This window comes from Prorops nasuta, unplaced genomic scaffold (genome assembly GCF_024137725.1).
Source record: "Prorops nasuta isolate Cenicafe-Biocafe unplaced genomic scaffold, Cenicafe_Pnas_1.2 PNAS00017, whole genome shotgun sequence".
In the NCBI taxonomy this organism is placed as follows: Eukaryota; Metazoa; Arthropoda; class Insecta; order Hymenoptera; family Bethylidae; genus Prorops; species Prorops nasuta.
The window spans coordinates 5643007-5668446 of record NW_027116814.1 but is presented as its reverse complement, the minus strand read 5'-3'; the positions used below and the strand labels follow the sequence as shown (position 1 = coordinate 5668446).

Sequence of the window (25440 nt, the reverse complement as noted above, 5' to 3'; positions counted from 1 at the left end):
AAAGTTTTTTTGTCACTTCTTCCTCCAGTTACCTCAAACTTTTACACTCCTTCTTCGACCAAATCTCGTTTCAGCCACTTTTAAGTGCTTTCCATTGTCGGTTCCAAATCTCCAAAGATATATATGTATGTATATATATACATATATATATATATATATATATATATGCTATTTGTTTTTCCCTCTGAATTTTCACTGCAGTTGAAAATGGCCTTTTATTGAAATTTATCTGAAAAATCGATAATTGTCAAAAAGATGAATTTATGGGTAAATCGCTTCGCTGGTAAAATTCGTTGTATCGCCGTGTAAATCATTTGATCGTGTACATTCATTACTCGCTATATTCGGCTTTGCCAAAATACGATTAATTAACACGCGAATAAAATTATACGTATATATATATGGACAGAAATCTAACGGTCATGCTGATTTGCGGAGAGAGAGAGAGAGAGAGAGAGAGATGTTGCAAGCGCGTAGAAAAGGTCCGATTTACCGGGAAGCAGCCTGTCTATAGTTGAAAACTGTCATTACTCCTGTATCGCATAAGCTGGAACGCGCTGGAACTTTGCCACGAAAACCAGACGAGACCAATAATTTGGCATTGTCGCTCGAGCAAGCTAAATTTGCTGTCCGATCTTGATTGCCTGTTTCTACTTTGTCGCTATTCTGGAAAATTTGGAATTTGAAAATAATTGCGCAACATTTCTCTCTACTCCTAATTGACTCGATTCAGAACTATACAATATCGACTCATCCTTGGAGACCGCGCGCTACCACGTTAGTTTAATCGAACGATTCGTGCAGACCCGCAAAACTGAAATTTACTTTTTCTATCAGCGGATGAAATAAATCAATTGGATAATCGACGCACGGTCGAATAATAATGCGGTGAAAGCGCGACGTGGCTGATCTAATATTGTCCGTAACTACTTAACGATGTAAACTTTTCCATTTTCCCTTCGGTTTCCCTCTTATTAAAATTTTTCCAGCTCGACTTGCGATACATTTATATATATATATATATATATATATATATATATATTGCATATGTATATAGGAAAATTGGAGCTGCTCCGAGTAGAAGCTTTAACTTCCGGTAACTTTTACTCCCACGTTGACTTCTTCTTATTTTCCACCCTCGAGAATACCCAGGGACTCCCTGCGAGATTCAGCATGAGCCATTCGTGTCTTACGTTTGGAAAACTAATCTCATTACAGCGGAGCCTCGCTTGACTTACTGACAAACTGGAAACGTCGGGATACAGAAATGCTGATAGCTGTTAAAATAGAAAACTCTAGACTCCGACGCGTGACCGACACAATGAAAATTTCAAAGTCTAAACGAGCTATATACAGGACTCCTATGATTCTATTTAAATGGAAATTATTGATTATTTTTACTCTCGTTTCATCGATCGTACATAGCGACACGAATTAAAAGGAAGGTCAGTCACGCGTAATTAATCGAATTGAGTTCTCTGCTCTGGGAAAGAATAAAAAGCGAGGAGTACGCAAGTTGTGCAAGGCTGAAACGCCCGCAGAATTAGTCAAGGTCGACTTCCTCGAGCAGACTAGCCTCTATCCATTTTTTCCCGATATCCAAACCCTCGTTAAACTAAGCACACCCGTTAAATCTTCCTTTACTCACCAATTATCCCTTGAGCGCTCTTATCCCTCCTATCCGGATGCAGATTAGCGAAAACAATTAAGAAAATGCATGGGGAACAAATTGAAAAATCTACAATCAACTTTTACTTTTCGTAGATTTCTCGTAAGCTCCAAAGTACCATAAAACATCAACTTCCATATCTGTTTTCACCGCAACCCTGCATACACTTGGCCATCATTTTAACAGTATTATCGGCTGATACGATCGAGCCAGATCGAATCGCTGGAAATCACAGTAAAATTCCAGTTTATTTTCGAATAATTTTTACAGATTATAGATTTGTACGATGAGCAAGGCAGCGTTTATTGATTATGAAATTGTTATTGCTGAAATGTATATTAATAATGTCCATAGGGGAGTAGTTGGAGTGAACAATGGAAATTTATGGTAAGTGTTCGCTTACAAGCCATTTATTGGTCGCTGGAACAGCGTTGTCACCAGAGCGTGTGTAGGTAAAGCGAGAAGGGAATGTGTGGGGGAGAGTTTTGGAAGAGGAAATGGAAGGATATTAGGGATAAATAAGAGGAGGCCGAAGGGGAGGAGGATAGTTAGGAAGGACCCACCTAACCGGATGCTCCTCGTTTATTTTAACGACATTCAAACGTGTCCCTTAGGCTCGGAGCGAGGCCCTCTACACAAAGCACACACCATTACGGAATCAAGTGGAACATCTCCAGTTAAAAGACACGTTTCTTTATCAGGATCAACAAGTCTCTAAAAAGCTGATCAAACGCACACGTGCATATATATACACAATTGTACGAAAAAAGAACCGAGTCTTCGGTGGCGCATCAAACTCATCGTAAAATCAACCTTTAAAAATTGATCCACTTGTGTATAGAAAATAAACAATTTATATATATATATCAAATATATACCTTCAACGTGAAAACACCACTCTGATATGATTGAGAAAAATTAGCAAAGTATAAAATTCGTCGTTTATCGAGACACGATGGTGATTCAAAGTTAATTTATCGTTGATTAATCCGAACTGCTCGACCTCATTCGGGGGATTTCCAATAGGAGGCAATTTATCTTGGAGGAAGCCTGGGACATGAGGAAAGTATCCGTTGGTTTTGTAACCGAAGCAAATTTATTGACCAAAGACGGAATCTCACCCCTGACCTGTGCCCTTCGATCGACTCGATTAATTAAACGAGCAAATTTTTCTTTGACCATTGGTGACTTTATTGCAAGCTATCTTCTATATTCGAGCCAAGCTTCGCTATAAATCGTTAGTATAGGTCATTGGGTGATCCAAACTATTTCATTTTGCGAAATAAGATTGCAAGGGGCTGATTGCTCGTTTATTCAAAGATTCCATAAAATTCGGGTGCTCGGTATTCGAGCAGCTCTCGTATCAGGAATCACCGAGGTTCACTGATTCTTTTCTTCTTTCTTTCTTTCTATTTTTTTTTTTTTTTTTTTGTTCCAATCCCTTGCGGAACTGTGTACGGTCGTTGAAAGTGTGGCCCATCGAGATCAACTAGGATCGGGGAGAGGGGGTTGCCTTTTCCACTTTGGCAAAAGGGACGAATTGCCCGCGGGTCGCCATAGCGATTTTCCGATAGCAAGCTGCACGCAGTAAAGGGTGAGGAAGCATTGTTACGGAGCGTTAGAAAAAACGGTGACAGTGTTGAATGACTGGCGTGCAAAAAGCTCGCAGTCGGATTTGCAGGTTGCACCACCGGATAGATTGGCAAAACGACTAGGATTAAACGCAGGACACCAGCTCTACCGCTCTCATTCTTCTTTTTTCTCTCGAAACAATAAAACTACTACCTTAACAAATCCCGCAAAAACTACCTATTCTTCCAATAAATTCTTTAAAATCCTAAATTCCAATTCAGAGCACACACACGCTTTCTAACTTTTCTTCCACTAAACTTTCCCGACCATACGAGTTACGCTACGTAAAGTTTTATCGAAAATTCTCGAGAACGTCAAACTCGAACGATAATCCAAGCATTCTTAATTTACACGAGTTACGACGAGTAATTTTAAAATAGTTTACAATATAATACATAGAGGAGAGTTTCACGCGAGAATTTGGCAGAATTTTGGATGATGGAAATTGGGCAGAGGAGTTTAAGTCGAGGGATGAATTCATAGGGGTATGTTTGTAGGAAATTTGGTAGTGTTTTTGGGAGCCAGGAGGGTTAAATTTGAGGAATAGGTGAATGGAACTATGAAAATTCATGGTGGCTGGTTGATATCTCGATGTGCCAACCAGCTGGCATATATCAAACGCGCATCCTCTCGTATGTTGGATTTACGAGAGTGGCCATTAAAGTCTATCCGCAACATTCGACCCGTTACTGTAATGAGGATTCGATCAAATTGCACGAGACAAACCGTCCCATTCGACTCGACGACGGATCGAATTAAGCGATCCTCGATGCAGCAGCAATAATAAGCCTCGCAAACTCACGATCGTTAACCGATAGAGCCGACAATTAAACTCCCCGACTCGACTCTTCCATTCCCCTTTCGTCAATTATTAAATTTTGCTTGAAAAAAATTCAAAAAACCACCATCGAGCCTTTCCACTACATTTTAACCAAACGTTTACTATAATCCGAATATTTTTCACTTCCCCGGCTTATGCATCTTCAAATTTATCCCTCACATACACGTACCCTTTTAGAGCCAGCATATATTCATATCGCATGTTTGCAGAAAGGGGATGATGTTTAATTAGTCACGAGTCTTCGCCCATTTCGCGCGCACAGCGCTCAGTCAAAAGTTTCGGTATAATTGAGCATGTGGAGTATTCCTTAGAAAGTCAATTCTCGAATAGAATGGAAGTTGAATAATGGAGAGGAATTCGGGGTCGATGAACTCGGCTGTCTGATGGATAACGAAAGTCGAGGAGTGGAGGGGGTTGTAAGAATGCATCGCGCGCGCGGGCGGATGGTTGAAAGGTTATTTTTGGGGCGTTAGGGTGTGATTTTAAGCCTGGGCCAGGACTCGTAGGGATCGACGACGTTGCGTGACCCTCGGGAAAGGATCGCGACGCGGAGGCCCCTTAAAACGTCTCGGAATCCGATATGGAAGAACGCGTTAAAGTTTGCTGCTGCTGCCACCGACACGTACATCGCCTTACTTGGATCTCTCACGGATATTTTCGCACCCTTTTGCTGTCCTTTCGGGATGATAACTCGTTCGAGCAATATCTCGTCACGCTAGCCTCTTCCAAGATTTCCAACAAATTTTCCTCCATTCCCTTTATTTTACCACTCACCATGAATTATCTGCTCCCTCGTTTGATGCAATAATCACGACTTTGCATTATCTACTTTTTATAAAACGACGCTTAGACTCTTATTTTTCCTTCCTCGCAAATGTAGAAAATGCTTGTGCTTGGAATTGGCGAATTTCTCTCATTTGACAAGACACGACATTGTTTTATATATGTATATAAATTAGCTGTGGTAGGACGAAGCAATGAATGGAGCTGCTGTTTGAACGCAGGGGGAATAAGTGAATGGTAGTAGTGGTAGAGAGCTGATGAATGTTTTGCGTATATATATATATATATATATATATATATTAAGTGACCCGAATAGTACCTGCTCGGCGAGCTACGTATTTGAATCAGTGTATTTGGTATTCCAGCAACGGAGACAAACCAAATCGTTGCTCTTTCGATTTACCAGCGATTTAACGTTGACAACGCCACTGCAAAAGCGTAAAATTTAAATGACCGCGAAACCGCGGTGCCTCGTCGTGGTCTTCGCGCTGTACGTCCTCGCATTTTGTTCGGGAACGATGAATTCAATCGGATGAAATCATCAAATATTCAGCGGAACAAGAGCTGCAACATTTTTCGCAGACTCGTCGTCATCGTCACATTTGTAAAATTTACCTTCTTGTGCAAAATGACAATAAAGAATGTTTCATAAAATATAAATTATACACTAAAAACGTAAAAATATAGAAAGAAATAAGTAGAGACTAATAAATATGGACAAACCTTGATCGTGATTACCTGAAAAAATCTTAAAAACAATTAAGCACATTATTTTATTTTTATATTCATTCACTTTTGAATCGATCGATAGCTTAGGAATCTACTTAAATTCTATATTTATACAATGAGTTTTTAATTTTACAAAACTAACATTTTCTTATCTATTATCGACGGATAAAATTTGATATCGCTAAATGTTGACGCCCAGTCAATACTATATAGTAAGTAGTTTATCGAGTAATAAAACATACAATGGTAAAAGTACACAAGCCCTTCCTAATCAGGTAAAGTCGAGCTTTGCTTTTGATAATCGATAGCTTTGCCGGTGCATCAGCCGAGCAAAATGAGAGCCTTGTAAAATTCTTATAGCATTCCGTTACGGAACGTCTGCGTTTAATGCAAAAGAACTCGCTCTTCAGCTTTTCTTCTCTCATGTCGCTGAGCTTACGCAGCAGACGAAATTGCTCACGAATCGTTGGCAAAGTTCACAATTGAAATGAAAGAAATTGGGTTTTGCCACTCACCAGAATTGTTCGCACGACGGCAGGTAGGAAGATTGTGGGAGGCCAAAATAAAAAGGAAAAGAGTACTCACCTGAAACAGAGAGAAAGAGAAGAAAATTAATCAATTATTTATTACCTTTATTGCACGAAATATTTTATTTCTATTATTGATAAAATATAGTCAAATGATAAGAGACTCGCGATAAGGACTATAATCGATACTCTGTGCCGAAGAATATTTTAATTATAGCAAAAGGCTTGTTTGGGGATGTTGAAAGGTGTAGAAGGATCCTTTGATTTAAATTTTTGATTTTAATGAAAGGGACTCATTGTGTTTCGCGAGTCGAGATTTCATTTGCAATGCGTAGATTATTCAAGCAGTGTGAAAATGGGGCCCAGAGTACCTAGACGAGGCCCTCTCCACACCTACCGGTCTGCAATTTTGCAGAATCAGCTTCGGTTCATGAATATACATTAGGGAAATAATTAAAGCTTTCCCTTGGATGCAAGGACTTGCTTTCTAGCACGCAAAACGTTTAACGCAATTAATTCTAAATAATAATTATCACATGAAACCACCACAATTTACCCTTCCACTATAATATATATATATATATATATATATATATATAAAATGATCTCACATGAAAAAATTCCTCGCAGCACACTTTTCCAGTATAATTGCGGAAATTACCTGAAATTCTCTGTAGCAGAAACTCCCAATGACTATTGTTCCATTTGAAACGAGCCATCGATAAATAATTACTCGTTATACTATTGAAATAAAATTCCAACTGTACAGAGATAAATCGATTGGCAAGAATTTTATATCCTCTTGTGAAGTTTATTAGTAATAAAAATCTGAGGAGCTTTGTCGAATCGCTTTGTTCGAGAATTTACCTGGAATTCCTGTAAAACAGGAGGAAACGTTTTCGCATTTTGTCGATTCGAAAATGATTTGATGAAAAGAGTGTATAACGATATCGAGCGAAGAATCGCTTAATTAGGGTGATTAAACTTTCTTGCTGTTATTTAGGGAGGATTCGCGCGCCAATTGCATGATTATATATATAAAGCGTTGACACACTGTATAGATTGTACAAGTGCTGGAGTCAGTGGAAGAGGCCTGGATCTGGTTGGATGAATTGTCGCGATAGGAAGAGACCGGAAATGACTGTGCTGTGACGCGTGCGAAGCTTCTTGAGCACTTCCACGCTCAACTTAATTAGCTAATCTTATCAGCATCCTCGTAAAGGAGGAAAATAGCACGAAGTGAGCGAGGAAAATTATGGGTCATTAGCCTCCTTTCTCTTTCCTAGAAATATATATCACAGTCCTCCATATAAGTTGGACGCCCTTCCCATTTTTACCCGAGGATGAAATAACGTGGACAGACATTTTTTCATCGCCATAATCACCCCGTGTTTACGATCTAATAACTCGTGTATCGTTACAGGCCATAATTCACGGCAAATCCAAGCTTTCGGACAATAATTGCAAAAGTATAATAAATCACTGTACGTAACAAACTTTTGATTATAATTTACAAAGCAATAAATTTTCAGGAAACCCTAAACAAGAAAAGAACATATAGTTATATCGTGAAATTAAATCCAATAGTGATTTTCATTAGAACGCGTGGCGATATGGATTTCCGCAAATGATAAGGTGGACGAGCGACTGAGAAAAGAGACACTATTTTAATTGGCTTGAAATTTTCCAATGATCATCCCTAATATTTCACGACGCCCACATTCAGGTTTTTAGTCCGGAGAGCCGACAAAGACTCTCGCGGAAGAGGGTTGCCATTTAATTTATCATTTCGGCGGTATATGAGTGAAAGCAGCATTCAGTGGGAGTTGGTTGGCTGGGATGGGTTGAAAATGCAAAAGTAGTAAGAGACGAGCAAATGGATTTCCTTATGCACTGACTCTCTCCACTTGCTAAAACGGTCGGACAGCTGGCGATGTTCCAGGATCGCATAATGTCTGCTACATTGAACGATCGTGGGCTACACATTGTGGAAGAGGAGGCTGCGCAGCAAAAAATGCAAAGATATTTCGCCACGAGGGAAGACGCCATAAGTTTTTCGGGAGGATGAGGAGGTGGAAAGGGGGAGGGGGGGGGGGGGGAGATAGTTTTGCGTAGCTCGTCCTCGCGTTATCCAACGACACACTCGATAATCCTATTTACCATTAATGCTAATACCGCTCCATAAAAATCCACTATGCGAGATTAAGCTCGTGGAATTAATGGAATCGACCGGAGGAATTTCCATACAAGACCCAACGAATTAATCCAAAGACAACATCCGACTGAATTCGGTTGAAAGCTGCTTTAATCCAAGCCACATTGCTCGTAAAAAAAGATTCTAATGATAAAACGTGACTAATAAATCTAACGATTAAAAGCGGAAAATGTAGCCGAGTCTCTCTAGCTATTTTTTTTTTTCTTCATTCTCCTTTTTTATTCAAAGCAGCAAGAATGTTTAAAGCCCGCGGAGCAGCAACCCTGGGGCTTTCCAGCTAGGGACTAATGCGCTTTTTACCGAGGTTTTTCGCGACACAGCGTGCGCGTTTACTCGACGTCCACCCCATTATCCGCGTGCGTTTACGCTTTCGTATATAAACTTTCCGAATTTAGGGTCGGGTCTAAAGCACTCGTTGCTGGAGCGGCAAGTATATATATATATATATATATATATGTATGTATATATTGCTGGTGGTGTGTGGCAGTCCAGCCTGCGACGTTATCGCACCATCGGCCGAATGCCCGCGCATTGGATCTCGAGAAACGACGACTCGACCTAAGTACTCGCTATATATACAGTATTTTCTCATTTAGGCCATATTTTTTATACCCACTTTTAGTAGCCTAGCTCCCCTCGAAAATACGAAAGTACTTTTAACGGAAATAAAATCTTTAACTTTTTTTATCAGCGGCTTAAACTTGTGCAAATTGAAACTGAAACTGCTGCATGACGCACGTTTTGAACCCTTGTAAAACGTTATACCGCGGAGAAAGAAATTTCCTGTAAAATTTACCGTGCCAGACAGGCCAACCCTGGGACGAAATGAAATCCTGGAAATTTTATTGGGTAAAGTAGGAATTATTAAAGGTCAAAATATATATATATACATATACACATAGATACTATAATGGACTAGTTTGGTAGAATTTGCGTTAAGAACTCGAGAAATTTAATAAACATCGAGGTAAATATGGCTTTATTATCGGCAGTTTCCCACCAAGCTTCTATTATATCATGCTGTTATATAGCACACGTGGAGCAGGGTAATTTTTAGTATTTTTTAAGAGTAAATTTTACAGGAAATTTCTTTTTGTGCCCGCATAAAATCCAAGCTCTTTCCGTTATGAAATAAATTCAACTACGTCAATACTGTCGAATACCGATTATCGAAGTAGATTTCATGCGAACGTTGCTCGTTGCTCCTTCGTGCTTTTCCGCTTGCTTCTTTTTCTTTCCTTTTTGCTTTTTAACAAAAATTGATGCAGCATTAGCGAAAAGTTTCGAATTATCTTGCGGAATTGAATCAGGAATATCTGGACAAAATCTGATATTCGAGAATGGCAGGCGTATTTCGAGTACATCTTTGTGGATAAAATAAGAGAGAGAGAGAGAGAGAGAATAAAGAAAAGAAGCTCTCGTTTGCTCATCCGACGAATAAAAGAAATCGGTTCGCAGCCAGATTACTTTTGTCGATTCTCGGATTATCAAGAGGTGAAAAGATATTTGATATCTTTCAATTTGAAGAAATAAATTCTCATTTATATAACGCAAATCAAACAAAATTTCCTCTGACTTTTTCAAGTGACAAAAGCAAATCTTCGCGTTTATAAGTTAATATCAGCGCACGCGATCGTGAATCCAGTATGAATAAACATATTAAAAAGAAAAACTGTCTCGTTAAACGAGGTTTTTATCGCAGCCTTCGAAAGTTTTAATTTACTTTCGAGCAAGGTGCTGTAGGAGAGATTTTTCAAAACAGCGAGTAATCGCTCGAAGGATGCAGCAATAGCAGAAATTGATAAAAGGAATTTGCCAGGGGCGAGAAAACTGGCATGCGAACGCGGAGAGATAGCTCGAATCTTGCTCGTTGCTCCCCGCTTAATGTTTTCCTTCTTTTTCACACCTTACCACCCCCTACATAAATGCATTTACGAGCCCCGCGTGGCTATCGAAGGTTACACCGAAGGGGAAAAAATTTAATAGTCCAGGATGAAAGGTATCGAAGGATTTCGACTATATTTTACGCGGTATCGCGACTCGCTTCTCCCAAAGAGCTCGATGATAAATCAGACGCGCGAGAAAACAGGTACGCGAGGAGCGTTTGAGAATGCTCCATGCTCGTAAAAAAAAAATGTTCCCGCGAGAAAAATCTACCTCAACTTAACTCCTATAACGCGCAAGCTTCCACCTCGCGTTTGCATTCTTCTTCAAGGTCAATTCTCCAGGTAACGATGTACTCGAAAGATCTTCATTAAGGAGATGAATGCTGCGAAAGTTTACCTTGCTGAAAAATTTGCTTCGGAAAATGTGAGCAAAGTCGTGATAAAAAAATGGCTAAAAGTCCTGTTGAACGATAATGTCCAGTTAATTGGTTATAAATATTTTATACACCAGGAAGAAACATTAATGAAAGTTAAAATGCGAATGTAACTAAAAATGGTCCCTCCCGATACTTGTTCGTTGGAAACGAATAAGGGTTGTGTACTGATTGGTGCAAGTGTATTTAAATTTCTCCTAAAAACCGAATGAAACGAGGAAATAAGAGAAAGAAAAGCGAGGGAAGATGCTGTGTGAGGTGTGAAAAATCCGTGCTTCGGGCTTTAATCAGCTGGTAGACTTCTTTTGGCATTTGATGGTGTACGAGTGAGAGATTTAGAAAGTCCGGCAAAGGGAATGAAAAATGGCGGAGCAGAGTCGAGTTTAGAAGCAGACTATGCAAATTCGTAGTAACTGCAGGACGATAAAACGCTTGGTTCCCCGGAGTCGCGTTTCGAAAATTGCACGATCCTGCTGCTCCGATGGAGCGATTTACTTAGGCAAACTTTGTCTTGAACAGAAAAATGCTAATATCGGAGTAACGAGTGTGGAGGAGAAGGAGAAGGAAGTGCATGGCAAAATTTTATTTCACCAGGGGCGAGATGTAAAATAGAGCAATTTCTGAAGGATAAAATTATCGAAAAATTACAGAATTTACACAATACATATAAACAATGGAATAATTGGAAAAACACTAAGAGCTTTGATATCCGAGCAATCGTCGCGTCAAGTGCGAAACGGTTAAGATTCGGTTAACACTTGGAACTTTACCGTGAGCAAACTTGGGACATTCTTGTAATTAACAGGAGTTAATTAACCCAGGCTCGAGGCTTCTGACTCGGTGTGTCAGGTAGCATCTCTGGAGATACGAGAAATTCACGAGCAACGGACTACACCGCTTTCCCAATAACTATATATATATATATATATATCCTATATATAAGATTCACCGCTTTTCGTTTTCTTTTCTCTTTAGTCGATTGGCCAACGGCGAATAGCAAGAGGGTCATTGACCTCGAGGTGGAAGGGACGATGCAGATCAGCAGCAGTTCGAGACAGGATGGAGTATGAATATTTTAGTTGGCATAAGCGTCTTTCACTGGGACTGCTTCGGAGATTTCCAAGTATAACGACCACGAGCAGCTGGAATCCCCGGTGGATCGTTATCGATTTTTCTCACGTGTCTCAATAGGATAAAATTCATCTTTCGAGACGTCTAATTGCGTTGCCACGGTTCTCTTCATCTACTTCCAGCACTTACTTTCTCAATGAACTCCTTCTGAAGGCTGTTGGGGCTGAGCAGTTTGATGCACCGCTGCTTCTTGATCAATCTGCTGAGCCTCTGAGTCCTCTGGGCACAGGTCAACGGCTTACCGGAAGTGCCAAAGGCATCCTGAAGTTCGTCCCGAAGGTCCTCGAGGCTTTTTTCCATCGGCGGACTCTGCTTCGGGGTTACCGTGCTCAATGGAACGACCTTGGCTATCAGACTCTCGCTCCTCACGCTCCAATTGGAGCCGCCGTATCTCTTCATGTTCATCAGGTCCCCGATACTGCCTCTCACGTAGCTATTGCTCAAGCCGAGATTCGTCCTTGAGAGTGCCGGTGAGTGGGGCAAGGACTCGGAGCAGCATTTCTCCGTCGACCTCACCACATCCGGCAGCAGAGTTTTGCTCTGAAGCTTGTCCAGATCGGATAAGGAGGACCCACGACGAATCCTGGCTCGAGGATGAAGATTTTTCTCCTTCGCCGTCCTCTCCTTCTCGCGATTCATGCTCTTCGACGACATCGATGACTTCATCGCAAAAAGGCCAGCCTTCAGGGGAAACAGCAACGCCCACTCGGTCGATTTATCTCGCGCCTCCATACTCTTTTTCTCGCTCATCATCCTCGACACTCTATCCAACTTTCACCCCCGCCCCCCGCGCGCGATCCTCTTCCTCCGCAATTTTAACTCTCGATTCTCCGTGCCTCGTATGAAAATTATTAGTTTGCAAAAGTCATCGGTTGATCGATCACAGCCTTACAAACGCCCAGCGAAGCTCGGAGGATACGAGATTTCACCTTGGCCAGTTATATCAGTGCACGAGAGTCACAATTGATATCGTTGAACGGGCGATAATACCACTTCCGGTATAATGGAACCTTCCGGTAGCTCGTTATCAGCATCCAACTATTCTACGCCGAAGGTCGATTAAGAAGAATGCAGGAGTCGACTGGAGACTCCACCACGATCCCGACAATATTCCGCTCGGATTATTGCCTCGACGAGAGGAACTCCGAAAGGGGATAAATTCTCCTTAACGATCCTGATGCATTCGCGATAAAGAAATCACGAGATCCCTTCGATTTCCTCCTCCCCGACTCGCCCACATCACCGTTCCTTCCCGAAGATACAGAGTCCCGTGACGTCAGCGTATTTTTCCTCAAGCATGAAATGAGAAAAACGTCCAGGTTCGTCCTTTTCTCTCTCTCTCTCTCTCTCTCTCTCTCTTTACAGCTGGGCACGTATCGGCAATTCGCGAATCAATTTTCTCGAATTCTCAAGCGTCCATTTGGTTTCCTCCATCTATATAATTCAGAATCACGTGTAATAATTCTCCAAGGCGGGCTACCAGCTTCGCACTGATTTATTTCTCCGGCAAGGAGGAAGGTTTTACCGAGCGCGAGCGGTCCAAGATAAATTTGGCTGTTTTTCAGGTGAGACGTCAGCTGCAGTCCATCGTCGCAGCAGTGGAGAAAAAGCTCGATCCTGCTTGGTCCGCGAGCGGACCGAGACTCAGGAGCGTCTAACAGGTTCGCGTTGGCAACAGAGAGTTTCGAGGAGACGAGAGCGAGAGAGGAGAGTGGACCTCACGGTGGTATTTTCACTTAAGTTAACACGGCGTCCCGCTGTTTTCACCCTTCGTTGACCATCGTCCACCATCGTCGAGCATCGTCGACACTTCCGTCTAATAAAAGCCTAATAACGATCGATACCCCCCTGTGCTTTTCGGTTCACCGACACACACACACACACACACACTCTTTACATGGAAGCCTCGCGTGTCCGTCCCTCGATTTTCCGAAAGAAAGCTTCGATTTTCTTCACTCTCCCACGGGACTCTTGTCGCTCGATGGCTACGAGCTAACTGGGCCCTCTCCTTCCTCGCGCGAGTATCATCGAGTGTGTTGGAAACTGATAACCAAATGGCGGGAGTTTAGACCTTGTCGCGAAGGCGATATTGTCGTGGTTGCGAGTCGCGTTGACGGACCACTCGTCATATAGGGGCTTCCGATTACGCCCGGCTGGCCTACATAGATTGCGCTCCTTGCGAGAGACCCGCTACCACTACCACTACCACCTGTCGTCGCTTCAGCGGAAGGACGCTCAAGATTACGGAAAATTACCCCGTACCTTAAATTTCCTCTAGTTTAGATAGCGTTTCGAAACAATTGGCTGAATTATACAGAATTTCCAGCTACGTCGAAATTTCTCATGGAAACGATCAATTTTTTAATCTTATCTCTGCAAGACCTTGAGCAATGATAGTCGAGACAAGTTTGAACTTTACACGGACTGAGAAACGGTCCACTTTTTTTCGGAATAATCGACTCGAAGGAAATCTATGGTATTTTTCATGGTGGAGAGGAAGTTTGACTGGTTTGGGTGAAGTTCAGGGAGCAAAACGTGGGAGGAATGTCGGAAGCGTGGAGGAATCTGAATGAAATGCAAAGTGAGAGTGGCTCGAGCATAGAAACTCATGTTTTTGTGGGAATAATAAAAGTATTGGTAAGGAGGGGGAATAAGGTATCTCTCTCGTTGGCAAAGATGAACGTGTCAGGTGCGTGTATAGTATCGTTGGAGATATAAGTTGAAAATCGAGAGGCGAGCACTGCAACGCGAAACTCTGATGCGCCCTGAATATAACTACCGGAAACTCATAAATGATCCCGCGATGAATAAAATTTCCTCTGCATTTATCTCATCGCCCGATACGGTGGCTTAATAACGAAATCCTTACGCCATCTGCTTATATACGATTTTCCAGCCTTCAGCCCTCGAGCCCTCCTTCCTTCTTCGATGCGAAATGTTCTATCGGATCTTCAAAGCTTCGCTTTATCCACGATACACTAATAAGATATATCTCATCTACAATTTCCAAGAAAAATTCTGCATAAATAAGAGACTATTTAAAAACATTTAGCTCTCCTATCGATTATATTAATTTCCCTTTATAAACTTCACTATATCTTTCAGTCCCAATCGTAGGATCTTGTGGAAAAGACTCTTTTAGTATAACGTAAACTTAATTTAACTCTTTTATATGGAAAAATACATTTAGACAGATTTCAAGTTATCATTACGGTAGTTTTAATAACTTTCGTTCCTGTTTGGAGATGAAGTAATTCAACGGATATGGAAAAGTAGGCCGAGAATGGCAGGAATGGGACAATATGGGACCTAATTGTTCGCTAAGCTTTTATTTCTTGACAGTTTTCCCGATATGGAGGACGCGGAAAGGGTGAAAATATAGTGAAAAGAGCGAGAGGGAAAGTGGAAGAAAGGAAGAATATATGCACACACCAGAGTGGTGAGAAATATTTGAAAGTAACTGCCAGCAGCGAAGAGGCTTAATTGGCCGGTGCTATCGAGTCAAGTATAGGTAAAACCAGCGTCGAACGGAGGACGATGCTGGGATCTGATGTTTGCCACGCTGCACAGTCTAACGTATTTCTACCGGCGCATAAACTATTTCCGGTGGCGCTAAATCGATTGGCTATAGTCCCGTATCGTTCCCCGGCTAAACTGAAAATCGAATCGAGCAGCAATTAACAACGGAAACGATTGTGTCCTAATGAAGCCCGGAGCTCTCCATCTTTTTCGCTCGTCTTCTCGACCCAATTTCCTCGACCAAACAATTATTTACGCGTGAACGACTGACCCGTCTTGCGGCCCGAGTCTTAATTAAATTCTGCGCCAGCACTGATCATTATCGCATTACGAAGGAGATCGGTGGAGAACCGCGCGCGCGAGAGAGAGAGAGAGAGAATCGTCGAATCGGGACAGCGAGGTAGGCTCGTGATTAATCGTATTTTCCTTTGGGGCTACGCGTGTTTTTCGCGTTTACTCGATCAATGGAGATGGTGTCAGCGACACCAGCGGGACGTTTCGTTGAGAAAACAATGGAGTGTGTACTTTGGCGCATTATTCGTCGGACCATCGAATTTCCATTTGAGTTTGTCGACCCATATTGACTCGACGGGCTTCCACAGGAGTAGTCCAGGTGCGTGCCGAGGGCTGCGCCTCGATCGGACGACAAGGTTGCATTAATGGAACTTTCGTGTAAGCCAACGTTAATCCACATTTGCGAGTTCAACGAGTGGCGTAGCTTTCAAGGTAACTATATGCTTCGATCAAAGGCCTCTTCATTTTTCTTTTTCTTCTTCTTCTCCTTTGCGATAAATCGACGCAGATTCCCAATTATTTTTTCTTACTTTTATAATTGGGCAGGAAACAAAGATAGGGTAAATTGTGACTCTTCTAATATATATATATATATATGCATGGTATGTGGATGGTTTGGTAGTTTCGCTTTGGGAGATCCTATTTATTTGCCGAGCTTAAAATTGCTAACATTAAAACCGAAATACGGACGGGCAGCTTCGGCTATACCTGTAATGACTCGAGTGCTATCATCGAGGCTTAATGTGCTTTTTTATAGTCGTTCAATAACCATGCACAGAGCTAGCTACCGAGCCCAGTTTTATTGCTTCGCGAACCTGCCAACATTTACGTAATGTATGTGGTCCATAAATTATTCCGAATATGTTTACACTACGATGCACATACTTATTACAACGATATGAGTCCTCAGGGAAAATTAACAGCTGAATAGCTATAGGTACATAAATCTAGTCCAATGTATTTCCTTTATCTCTACGCGTAGTTCTTGCGACAAGTTTGTACATGAATTATGTCGTTTGATAATCTCTTAATTAAATCTTAATTATCAAATCGATCTCATTAGTGTAGGATTACCTACAATTATCCAGTGAGAAAGCTACAAAAGCTACGTACCAGAGATTACCTCGTTTAATTTCACTCGAGTAACGTTAGAAGGTTTTGATAAACGTGTGCCCGCATCTTGATCAGCTCTACTCTCCTGTCAAGATTCTTGGTTGGATTTGAGAAATATAGCAGAGAATTTTATAATTTACAGCAAATCTTATTTTAATAACAAAACAATTCGCAACTCGTAAACCTTGGTGAAATATTTCTAGATTATTTCACGTTTATAACAAAACTTATCAAGATGACCCACTGGAGTTTGCAAGTGGCGGCGAAAAATTAAATATGCGCACGCACGGGTCGCATTATCGAGATTGCTATTTAGTGTGAGCGGAAGTGAACAATCCGCTCCAGCGACCTTTCGCCTCTGGCACAGGCGCACCCGAGGCCCGTACCTCCGACGAAAAATTAATCCAGTGCCTATAGGACGCAACGCAGCTAATAACGAAGGCACGAAGGTAAAGCTTAACAAGGTCGCTTCTGTCTTTGGCAAGGTCTGCCGACGATGCGGGTCTGTCGAACGCATTTTTCCAAAGGTCGTCCGCAGGTCGTTGATCCAAAAACCAGAGTAAAATTACTCACGTTTAGCTGCATGATGATCTGATTGTACGCCCAGTGCCAACGTTGCTTCGCAGACATTTCCTGCCGTTCCTTTAATTGCGATGGTACAGGTGCAGTATTCACCATGTCCAGAAGCTCCTCGTCTGGCGGTGGCTCCGGTGGGCTCCTTGGTGGAGTGTCCATTTGCACGCTTTCCTCCAGTGATGCTTGTTTCGTTACACTCCCTAAGAAGAAAGGAAAAATATAAGTATATTGATTGTGAAAATTAACGATTTTATCATTCTAATCAATTTCATTTATAATTATGAAGTAGAACACGAGGAAAATCTATACAGTATACTTTTCTCAAGGACAAAACAAATTTATCAATTTTTAAACTTACCACGTGGACTTTCGACACTCGACAAAGGTGGGGTTGATTTGTAGGGCTCCACTAATGAATTATCTCGAGAATTTCTAATCATAGCCTCTTCACCTCGTTCGTACCTACGAGGAATGATAAATATTTCATATGAGGATTGGTACACAGAATAAGCGATTTTAGAGAATTATTTAGCTTCATCGCCTATTATTCATGGAAATTACCTCTCCAGTGTTTCATCTCTCATTTTGTAGTCCCCATTAACAGCATTACTCAAGGAAATTTCAGTCTCATCGATGGACTCCTGATCCTTGAAGTACCCACGTTGGAAGCTTTCAGCTCTGGAAATTGGTTGAGGTACGGTGTAGCCGTTTCCTCTTTTTTGATACGAATCGGTTCTGAGAAGTGGAGGCTTAAAACCATCCTTGGAAGAGAACGACTCTCTCCTGCCTTGCTGACCATAAGAGTCCTTCCTATTGTAAGCCTCGTCAGGATAATCAGACACGTAGGAAGCTCTCCTAGTCAATTTTGGTTTCTGGGAGTGCTGCGATTGCTGGCTAAGCTGACTCTGCTGGGACATCTGAGAGTCTTTTCTACGAGGTTCGGTCTGGATGATCTCAGGATATTCATCCTCCTCGAGTGCATCCTCCTGATAGGAAGTCGTCCGAGTCAATCTTTTCCCATTCGTGGTGGATGTGTGAACCATCGCAGTTACGGTCATGCTGGTGCTGATATGATTCGCCATGGATACATGGTTCATCATGGAGGTTGGTGGTTGCTGAGCGGAGCTTTGCGGTGATTCGACCATCGTCGCAGCTGCAGGACTCGAGTCACCAGCAGTAGAATACTCGCTGAATCCTTTGACGGGCTGGCTACTTCCTACCGAGCTTACAGCAGTTTCAAAAGAGTCCTTCAGCTCGTCATCCCTGGATTCCAAAGAATCTGTGTTCTGCTGTAAAAGTGGACTGGCGTCTCGTTTTCCAAGTCTCTTCCTCCTAGCAGAACCAATAGGAGATACATCCGGTTGATCCTGAGAGGGATAAAAGTATTCCGATTCACTGGAAGGATATCCATTGGTCCTAGTTTGTCCTCTTGGCGTCGTAACTGATAAAGCAGGAACTTCGCTCTGCCTCCTTTCAGTGACACTGGGAGTTTCTTTGTATTGCTCCTCGAACGAGTCTTGATAGGAATCATGATAAGAGTCCTCGTACTGATTCTGATAACTAGGATATTGTTCTTGGTAATCGTTATTGTAAGTCGAGGAGATTGCTTCTTCCTTGCTATATGGTACTTGGTAACTATCGTAATCCTCCTGCTTGTTAAAAGTGTCCTGATAATTATTCTGTGACGTCACAGGAGCCGAACTGTAGGAATCCTGATAAATATTCATGTAACCTTCTCCCGCAGTCGAAGTGGTTATATTGTACTGAGAATCGTATTGCTCCTGCTGATACTGATTGTACGTGTTCGTAGTCAAAGTATTCTGATCGTAAATACTCGATGGAACCTCTACAGGATAATCATCGTACGTTTGATATGCATCCTGTTTGTAAGGCTGTTGCTGCTGCTGCTGTTGCTGTTGCTGTTGTTGATACTGAACATTGTTCTGATCATAGCTTATATTTTGGTAATTATTTTCTATAATAATCCCTCCTTTGTCATATTGGTCGTTCGCTTGGCTAGCATTAGGATATGTCGGTTCCTCGTAAGTATCTTGATAGACCTGACTGTTTTCAGGTGCATAGAACTCGTAGTCATTCTTATAGGAGTTCTGCAAGTACGTTTGGTCGTAACCATCTTGCTGGGGCTCCTGGTAAGGCTGATGATACTCGTCCTTGTATTCTACTTTGTATTCATCCTTGTACTGGTCCACGACCTGGGGCACGTAGCTAGTCGAGTACTGGTTGTCCTGAAGGATTTCAGGATATCTAGTCTTGCTAGCAACATGGACCTGATCGGGGACGATCTGGGGCTGCTCGTAGATACTGTCGCTGTACGAGCCCTGTGGCAGGTTATCCTGACTTCGGTAAGCGTAATTATAGTCCTCGTTGAAATCAGACTTGTAATAGCTCTCCTCAGATGGAGTTCTGGTCTTTGGCAGTTGTCTGCTTGGAGTAGCCGGAAGTGACGCGAGTTTTCTACCTATCACGACATTGCTAGGCTTGGTCGGCGTCGGAGGCAACTTTTTCCCGGTGCCTTCCTGACGCGAAAGGGCATTTCGGTGTGGCTGCAGTTTTCTACGACTACTAAAATCGAAAAAAAAAACCAATCGTTAAATTGCAAATACTTGTGAAATCATCTTTTAATTAGGATCAAATCTATCAGTTCATTTTCTTTACCTATAATCGAGCTCTTCCGATTCATAACTACGTTGCCTGGTGACTGTTGGCCTGTAATCAGGCCGGTGGATACCGATGCTCGATGCAGGCCTTTGAGGGAGGGTCTTTCTATTTCGCTTGTTCTCGTAATAAATACTAGTTCCTGGATACCACTTCCCTCCACTGTCCCATTGCCTGTCCTCGTCGTCCTGACCATACCTGCATCGAAATAACAAAATTTAGCTTTAGACATTTAAACTGAGAATATCTCTCTCTCTCTCTTGTAACTATTTTCTTTTCATCATTTCAATGTCGACCTTTCGTCTTGATTGATGTGTCCTGTGATGTTGTCGTAGTACTCGTTAAATCTGATATCCGTTTGACATTCAGGATACGTAGCACTCATTCTGCCCATCTTGCTATCGCTGCCATAGCCATCGGTATAATGAGACTGCTCGTCGTACAAGGTCATTTGTCTCTCCAAGGATGGTCGCCGGTGAGGTCCTGTTAAAAAATTGTTTTTATTTTCCAAAGAATCTTTGACATCGGGATACACTGCACGACTATATCCTTTTTCTTCCTCCAATTTAATCAAAGCTTTTACATCTAGACAATATTTCTTATTCACAAGTATACTTTAAAAAGTGTTATTAAACAAAATCAAGAGCAAGCTCACCTTTTCCTCTTTTTTTCGAGCTCGTCGTAGTGCTCGGATAATATTCATTGTCACTGTATATCCTAGTGTCATCGAGTCTTGTACTTGGGTAATCGTAACCCTCGCTGTACCAGCCATCTTGACTAAAAGTGCAATAAAAATAGTAAGAACGACATATAACGATGATTATCCTAAAAAAAGGGACATGATATGACTGGCGATGATTTTTCTTAGTTAATTTCTCTATAGGACAAAAGTCACGTAAAATTGCGAAAGCTGCGATAAATTACGATGGTGTTTAAATGACCTCTTCTACTGCGGTTTTGTATTGTGCGGTTAAAATTCGTGCTGGAAGAAACCGGTAATGAAAATGAATCATAAAATGAGCATTGAATGGTTCCTCGTATGAAATTACCTGTCTTCGTAATCCCACGTACGCTTTGGTCGTCTAAATCAAGAAAACAAAAAATACACGATTTTTTTCTATAATAAAACAGTCACGGTAAACTAATGATTTCTAAATCCATCACGAAACTTCTATATTCGTAAGCAATTTTTGTAAGATTTATATTTTACGTGTAAAGTAAACATATACAATTATAAATTATTATCAGTTGTATTTGTTCAATAAACAATGCAAAAGTATACCTGTATTCTTTATAATTCCTCGGCCTGCTATTGTAGAAGAGGGGATCCGTTTCGGGAGCTTGATGACTGTGGGGATACCTTTGCGGCGGATATTCTTCAGGGTATGGCTCGTCATACCTGGGACTGTGACCCGAGTAACCGTAACCAGTATATGGCTTGACATTCATCACCGATGGGACCTAAATTTTTCTCAATTTTAATAATGCAATAATATTTGTTGAATAAAATTATTGAAAAATCAATAATTACTATTTTAAAACAAAAACATTACAGGATGTTGCAAATAGATCATTTAATTCACCTGATAATCATCTCTCTCGTAGCTATTTTCTCTGGAGGTTTCGAGGGATCTTTGAGGAGTCGCTAGCTGATTAGCCGCACTTCGGAACTGCGAAGCTGAGCTATTCGCGCCCTGCCCGCCTACAGGATAATTTAAATCCGAAGTATAGTCCGAGTCCTCCGAGTAACCAGCTGTAAAAATCAGAGAGTGTACAGTATAATAAATTAACGGTTCGAGGTCTATAAATTTGCCAGAATTTCTCGAAATCATTTTCGAACGATCTACACCTTATGCTGCACGGGTGATTCGTTAAAACAATATTTTCAGCACTGTCTTACCTCATTTACCCTCATCAGCATCCCAAATTACCGTTGGAGGGTCAGAGACTGGCAGACGATCAAAAGTCATCTCAAACAAGAATGGTTTAAGGTACAGCAAACGATTAAGGGTAGTTTACATGCCTTCCAACAGTAAAGAGAGAGATATATGTGGGATAAGATCGAAATTGAACATTCAGCATGGTTCTCCAGAATGACGCGAGGTTATCATTGGCTGGCAGAGATTATTGACGGAAGATGCGAAGAACGTGATGCGTTTCGCAGGAATGGGGAAGGTAAACGAGGTAACTTTTCACATATGACGTTCGACAGTAAGGAAACCACTGTTTTACTCCGGAAGTTGAACGAGAGGGTAAGTTACCGACGAACCTTGGACTTTTAAGGGTAGATGGCGCCTGTTGCACCCCATTCTTATCAGCAGTGTTAATCTTGAAAAATTCGTGACTCGAAAGATCCAATAAACTCCAAACGAAACAACGAGAGCGCTGCACAAGCTGCCACCATTGAAAGGTGGAGCAGAGCAAAGTAATTGCATTATTTTTCAGAGTAGGCCACGCTAAATTTACGATAGAACCGTACCGGTACTAATCTACCCCCTCTGCTTTTCTGGCTTTCTCTTGGTAATTCCAGAATCAATTTCACCACTTTCATGCAACTCCTCTATTTAGACGCGTGGTCGATTTCTCGATCAACTTTCAGCGTTTCGTTTTACCTGGCTATTTGTCTTTGGTGTTTCGAGTGCTAACGAGGGAGAGAGATCGCGTAGGTGTGCCAGTGAAAGAGAGCGCGAAACAGCTGATCGATCTACATCCGGTGGGCGTAAGGAACGATCGTTTCGAATAGCAGCCTGCACTTAAACTAAAAGTTGACGGGTACTTACAGTGGCCTATATTGTACAAATTCGGTCGGCGCGACTGTTCGACCTGCAGCTCCTGAGAATCCATCGCAATGCTGTTCAGCATTTCCAGCTTCCTCTGCAGTTCCGCTGCTCCGATGTGCTGGGCGTCTTTTGAAAAGATAGACATGGACGGGGAAACATTAATCATGAATTGGCAAATATAGCTAATTTTACAAACACAGAAATCAGCACACAGCCTAACATATAGATCGTTAAACACGAAAATTCTCACACTCCCATTATGGAGTCGATATAATAGGTATTTTGATTTCGATTATTCTCTCCTCAGGCCAATGGGTCATCGGAGTCTGCGAGAAACTGGCTGACAAAGGTAAGCCTAGCTTAAACCTGCCATAATCGCTATAGCCAGAGCTATTGTTCGGGTCCACTCGCCGAGCAAGCGAGTTCTTGCCAAATTTATAAGCTGGAAAATGTCATTCTTTCGACCACATGCTCATTGATTATTTTTACCGATTAGCGAGACTCTTCGTGTTACCCTGTATATTATATATATATATATATATATATATATATATATATATATACCCTTCTCTTTTATCGTTCCCCTTAAAAATGATATTCACCTTCTTATCTCTTCTTCTCACTCGACAGTGGTGAAAAAGTAATAAGCAAGAACGATTATAGTTTCGCGATAAATTAAAATATAAGCCTCTCCTCGCGTTATAAATAGGCAGAGTTCATATAGCGTTCAAAGTGCCACTGGCCTATTTAGAGGGAGAGGGAGAGAGAAAGGATTTATTGCGTAACCGCCCTAAGACCGTTTTACGCCAATCTCTATGTTGATGAGTTTTCCAGACAGTCCCGCTCGTTTTGCGAGCTAAGATCATCCGGCGAACCGCTGGAATCATCCAATCCGTCAATCGAGATAAAAAAGCGGGTCTGGTAATCTCTGTAATTTGCTTCTGAAAAATGTGAAAATCTATCTTTAAGAAATAGGTGCGATAAACGATCGTTGGACAAGGATAAGAGAGGCCATTTTCAGAGGATGTAAATAGAGTATAATTTTGAAAATGTATACGTGTATCTCAAACTTTTCATTGTAATTATCGTAATAAGCACGTCGACCAATTAAGTCACGAGGGAACGATATTTGATAAAGATGAGAGATCAGGGAGAGAGAAAAATAAAAGAGTTGTAAAAAAGAAGGAAGAGCTGCAGAAGGGAGAGGGAGGGTGTTTTCTCGGAGGGAAAAGGTCAGGAGTGTTCAAGCAGATATGTCGTAGATAGATAGCGTTACGAGATTAGCTTAGCAGGGTTTTCCTCTGCGTGGACATATCTAGTTAGGAAGTGGAATTTCCAAGGTGGGGTAGCGCGCGAATTTAGTATAAATAGGGATTTGAACTATGTTAGCTGAGGAAAATAAGGGAAATTGATGCATTGCCTTACGCCGTATTAAGAAAGCAGCGAAGCGGTACTTTTAACATAACGAGCTGTTTCTTACAGTCTCGTAAAAGCTTGGAAGCTTTCGAGAGAGGGATATCAGCTTTAAATTGCAGGGTACAACATTTTTTTTTTTTTTTTTTTTTCGAGCCGTACGTACAAAGAGTCCCAAGAAAGTCTTTAAGAAATTCTAGAAGATTTATAAGAATACAAAGATGACTGGAACAATAAATTATAAGGTTGCAACGAACAATTTACATGAATCCTCTGATTGCTTAATTTTTCCTTGTCCATTCTAGGAGGAATGCTGAAAGGTAGCAAAGCGAGTAAGTGGTTTAAAGCGAAGTGGAATACGAATTAGCTAATTCGATTTAGCAGTGCGAGTAAATTTAATTTAAATTGCATTATTACGCCGGAAAAGTGAATAAGTAGGATAAAGGGACAGAGGGCAAGTGAGAGAGAGAGAGAGAGAGAGAGGCCGTATAGGGGTGGGTTACTCCATAAGCAATAAAACAATATAGTGGGATATATATTTTTCGGGAGGAAATTAATGAAATTAGTGGTGATTTATTAATGCTCGCATGTAAGGCGAATTTTCATTGATATTAAAACAAAGCAGCACTCGACCCTGACCCACATGTCTCGTATCCCCTTCTACTCGAAGAAGTCTAACACCGACGATGAGACACGTTCGCCCCTGCCATTCTGCGATTTCGCGTCTCCAGAATTCCCGGGTGTTTTTAACTTTGCCCGGATGCAATTAGAAAAAGGGTCAAGTTTTGAAATAAGAGTTTCTAGCTGGACAACGAGACGGCCAAGTGGAGATTCTTTTTCCGCGTGATCTACGGTCCTTCCGGTGCCGAGTATATACATATATATATATATAGTACCATGCAACTGGGCGACCCTCGAGTCTAAAACTTGCTAAACCATTTCTAAAAAATTTACTCGATTCAACGATGCTTCTTTACTGTTACGTCGGGACAAACCTCGACCATCCAACAATGTGTTTTTTTAAATCGTTCTTTATCGAACTTTGCGCTGGGAATTTCAAACGACGAGAAAACGGAGCGTTAACAGGAGCTTCAAGGTTCTTAAAAAAATTCACCTTTCTCCTCCAAAGATATTATAAACTCTTGGGCAATTTTTTACAATACTATATATAATAGGCGACTCGTAAAATATTTAATGCCCAATACTCTTTATCGAGAAATAA

The 25440-nt window shown here is 41.5% G+C and overlaps 2 protein-coding genes across 2 annotated transcripts in view; both read right to left on the bottom strand.

The window, feature by feature from the left end:
* Positions 1 to 11687: 11687 nt before the first annotated feature.
* On the bottom strand, positions 11688 to 12599 carry LOC136779534 (uncharacterized). Its single transcript, XM_066737159.1, has 2 exons — positions 11977 to 12599; positions 11688 to 11858 (listed from the first exon to the last, which is right to left on the bottom strand). Exons 1-2 carry the CDS (start codon positions 12595 to 12597, stop codon positions 11688 to 11690), a joined length of 792 nt encoding a protein of 263 aa, XP_066593256.1. The 5' UTR covers positions 12598 to 12599.
* A 4033-nt stretch (positions 12600 to 16632) lies between these two features.
* Positions 16633 to 25440, bottom strand: part of LOC136779533 (uncharacterized) — a 43494-nt gene continuing 34686 nt past the window's right edge. Inside the window, exons 6-19 of the mRNA XM_066737158.1 lie at positions 22806 to 22931; positions 21609 to 21778; positions 21308 to 21486; positions 21075 to 21107; positions 20681 to 20802; positions 20322 to 20508; positions 20026 to 20223; positions 17911 to 19932; positions 17708 to 17811; positions 17347 to 17549; positions 17062 to 17260; positions 16914 to 16972; positions 16774 to 16858; positions 16633 to 16697 (exon numbers count right to left, since the gene is read on the bottom strand). Of these exons, the coding sequence (XP_066593255.1) occupies positions 16633 to 16697; positions 16774 to 16858; positions 16914 to 16972; positions 17062 to 17260; positions 17347 to 17549; positions 17708 to 17811; positions 17911 to 19932; positions 20026 to 20223; positions 20322 to 20508; positions 20681 to 20802; positions 21075 to 21107; positions 21308 to 21486; positions 21609 to 21778; positions 22806 to 22931 (3752 nt within the window). The remainder of the gene's footprint in view (positions 16698 to 16773; positions 16859 to 16913; positions 16973 to 17061; positions 17261 to 17346; positions 17550 to 17707; positions 17812 to 17910; positions 19933 to 20025; positions 20224 to 20321; positions 20509 to 20680; positions 20803 to 21074; positions 21108 to 21307; positions 21487 to 21608; positions 21779 to 22805; positions 22932 to 25440) is intronic.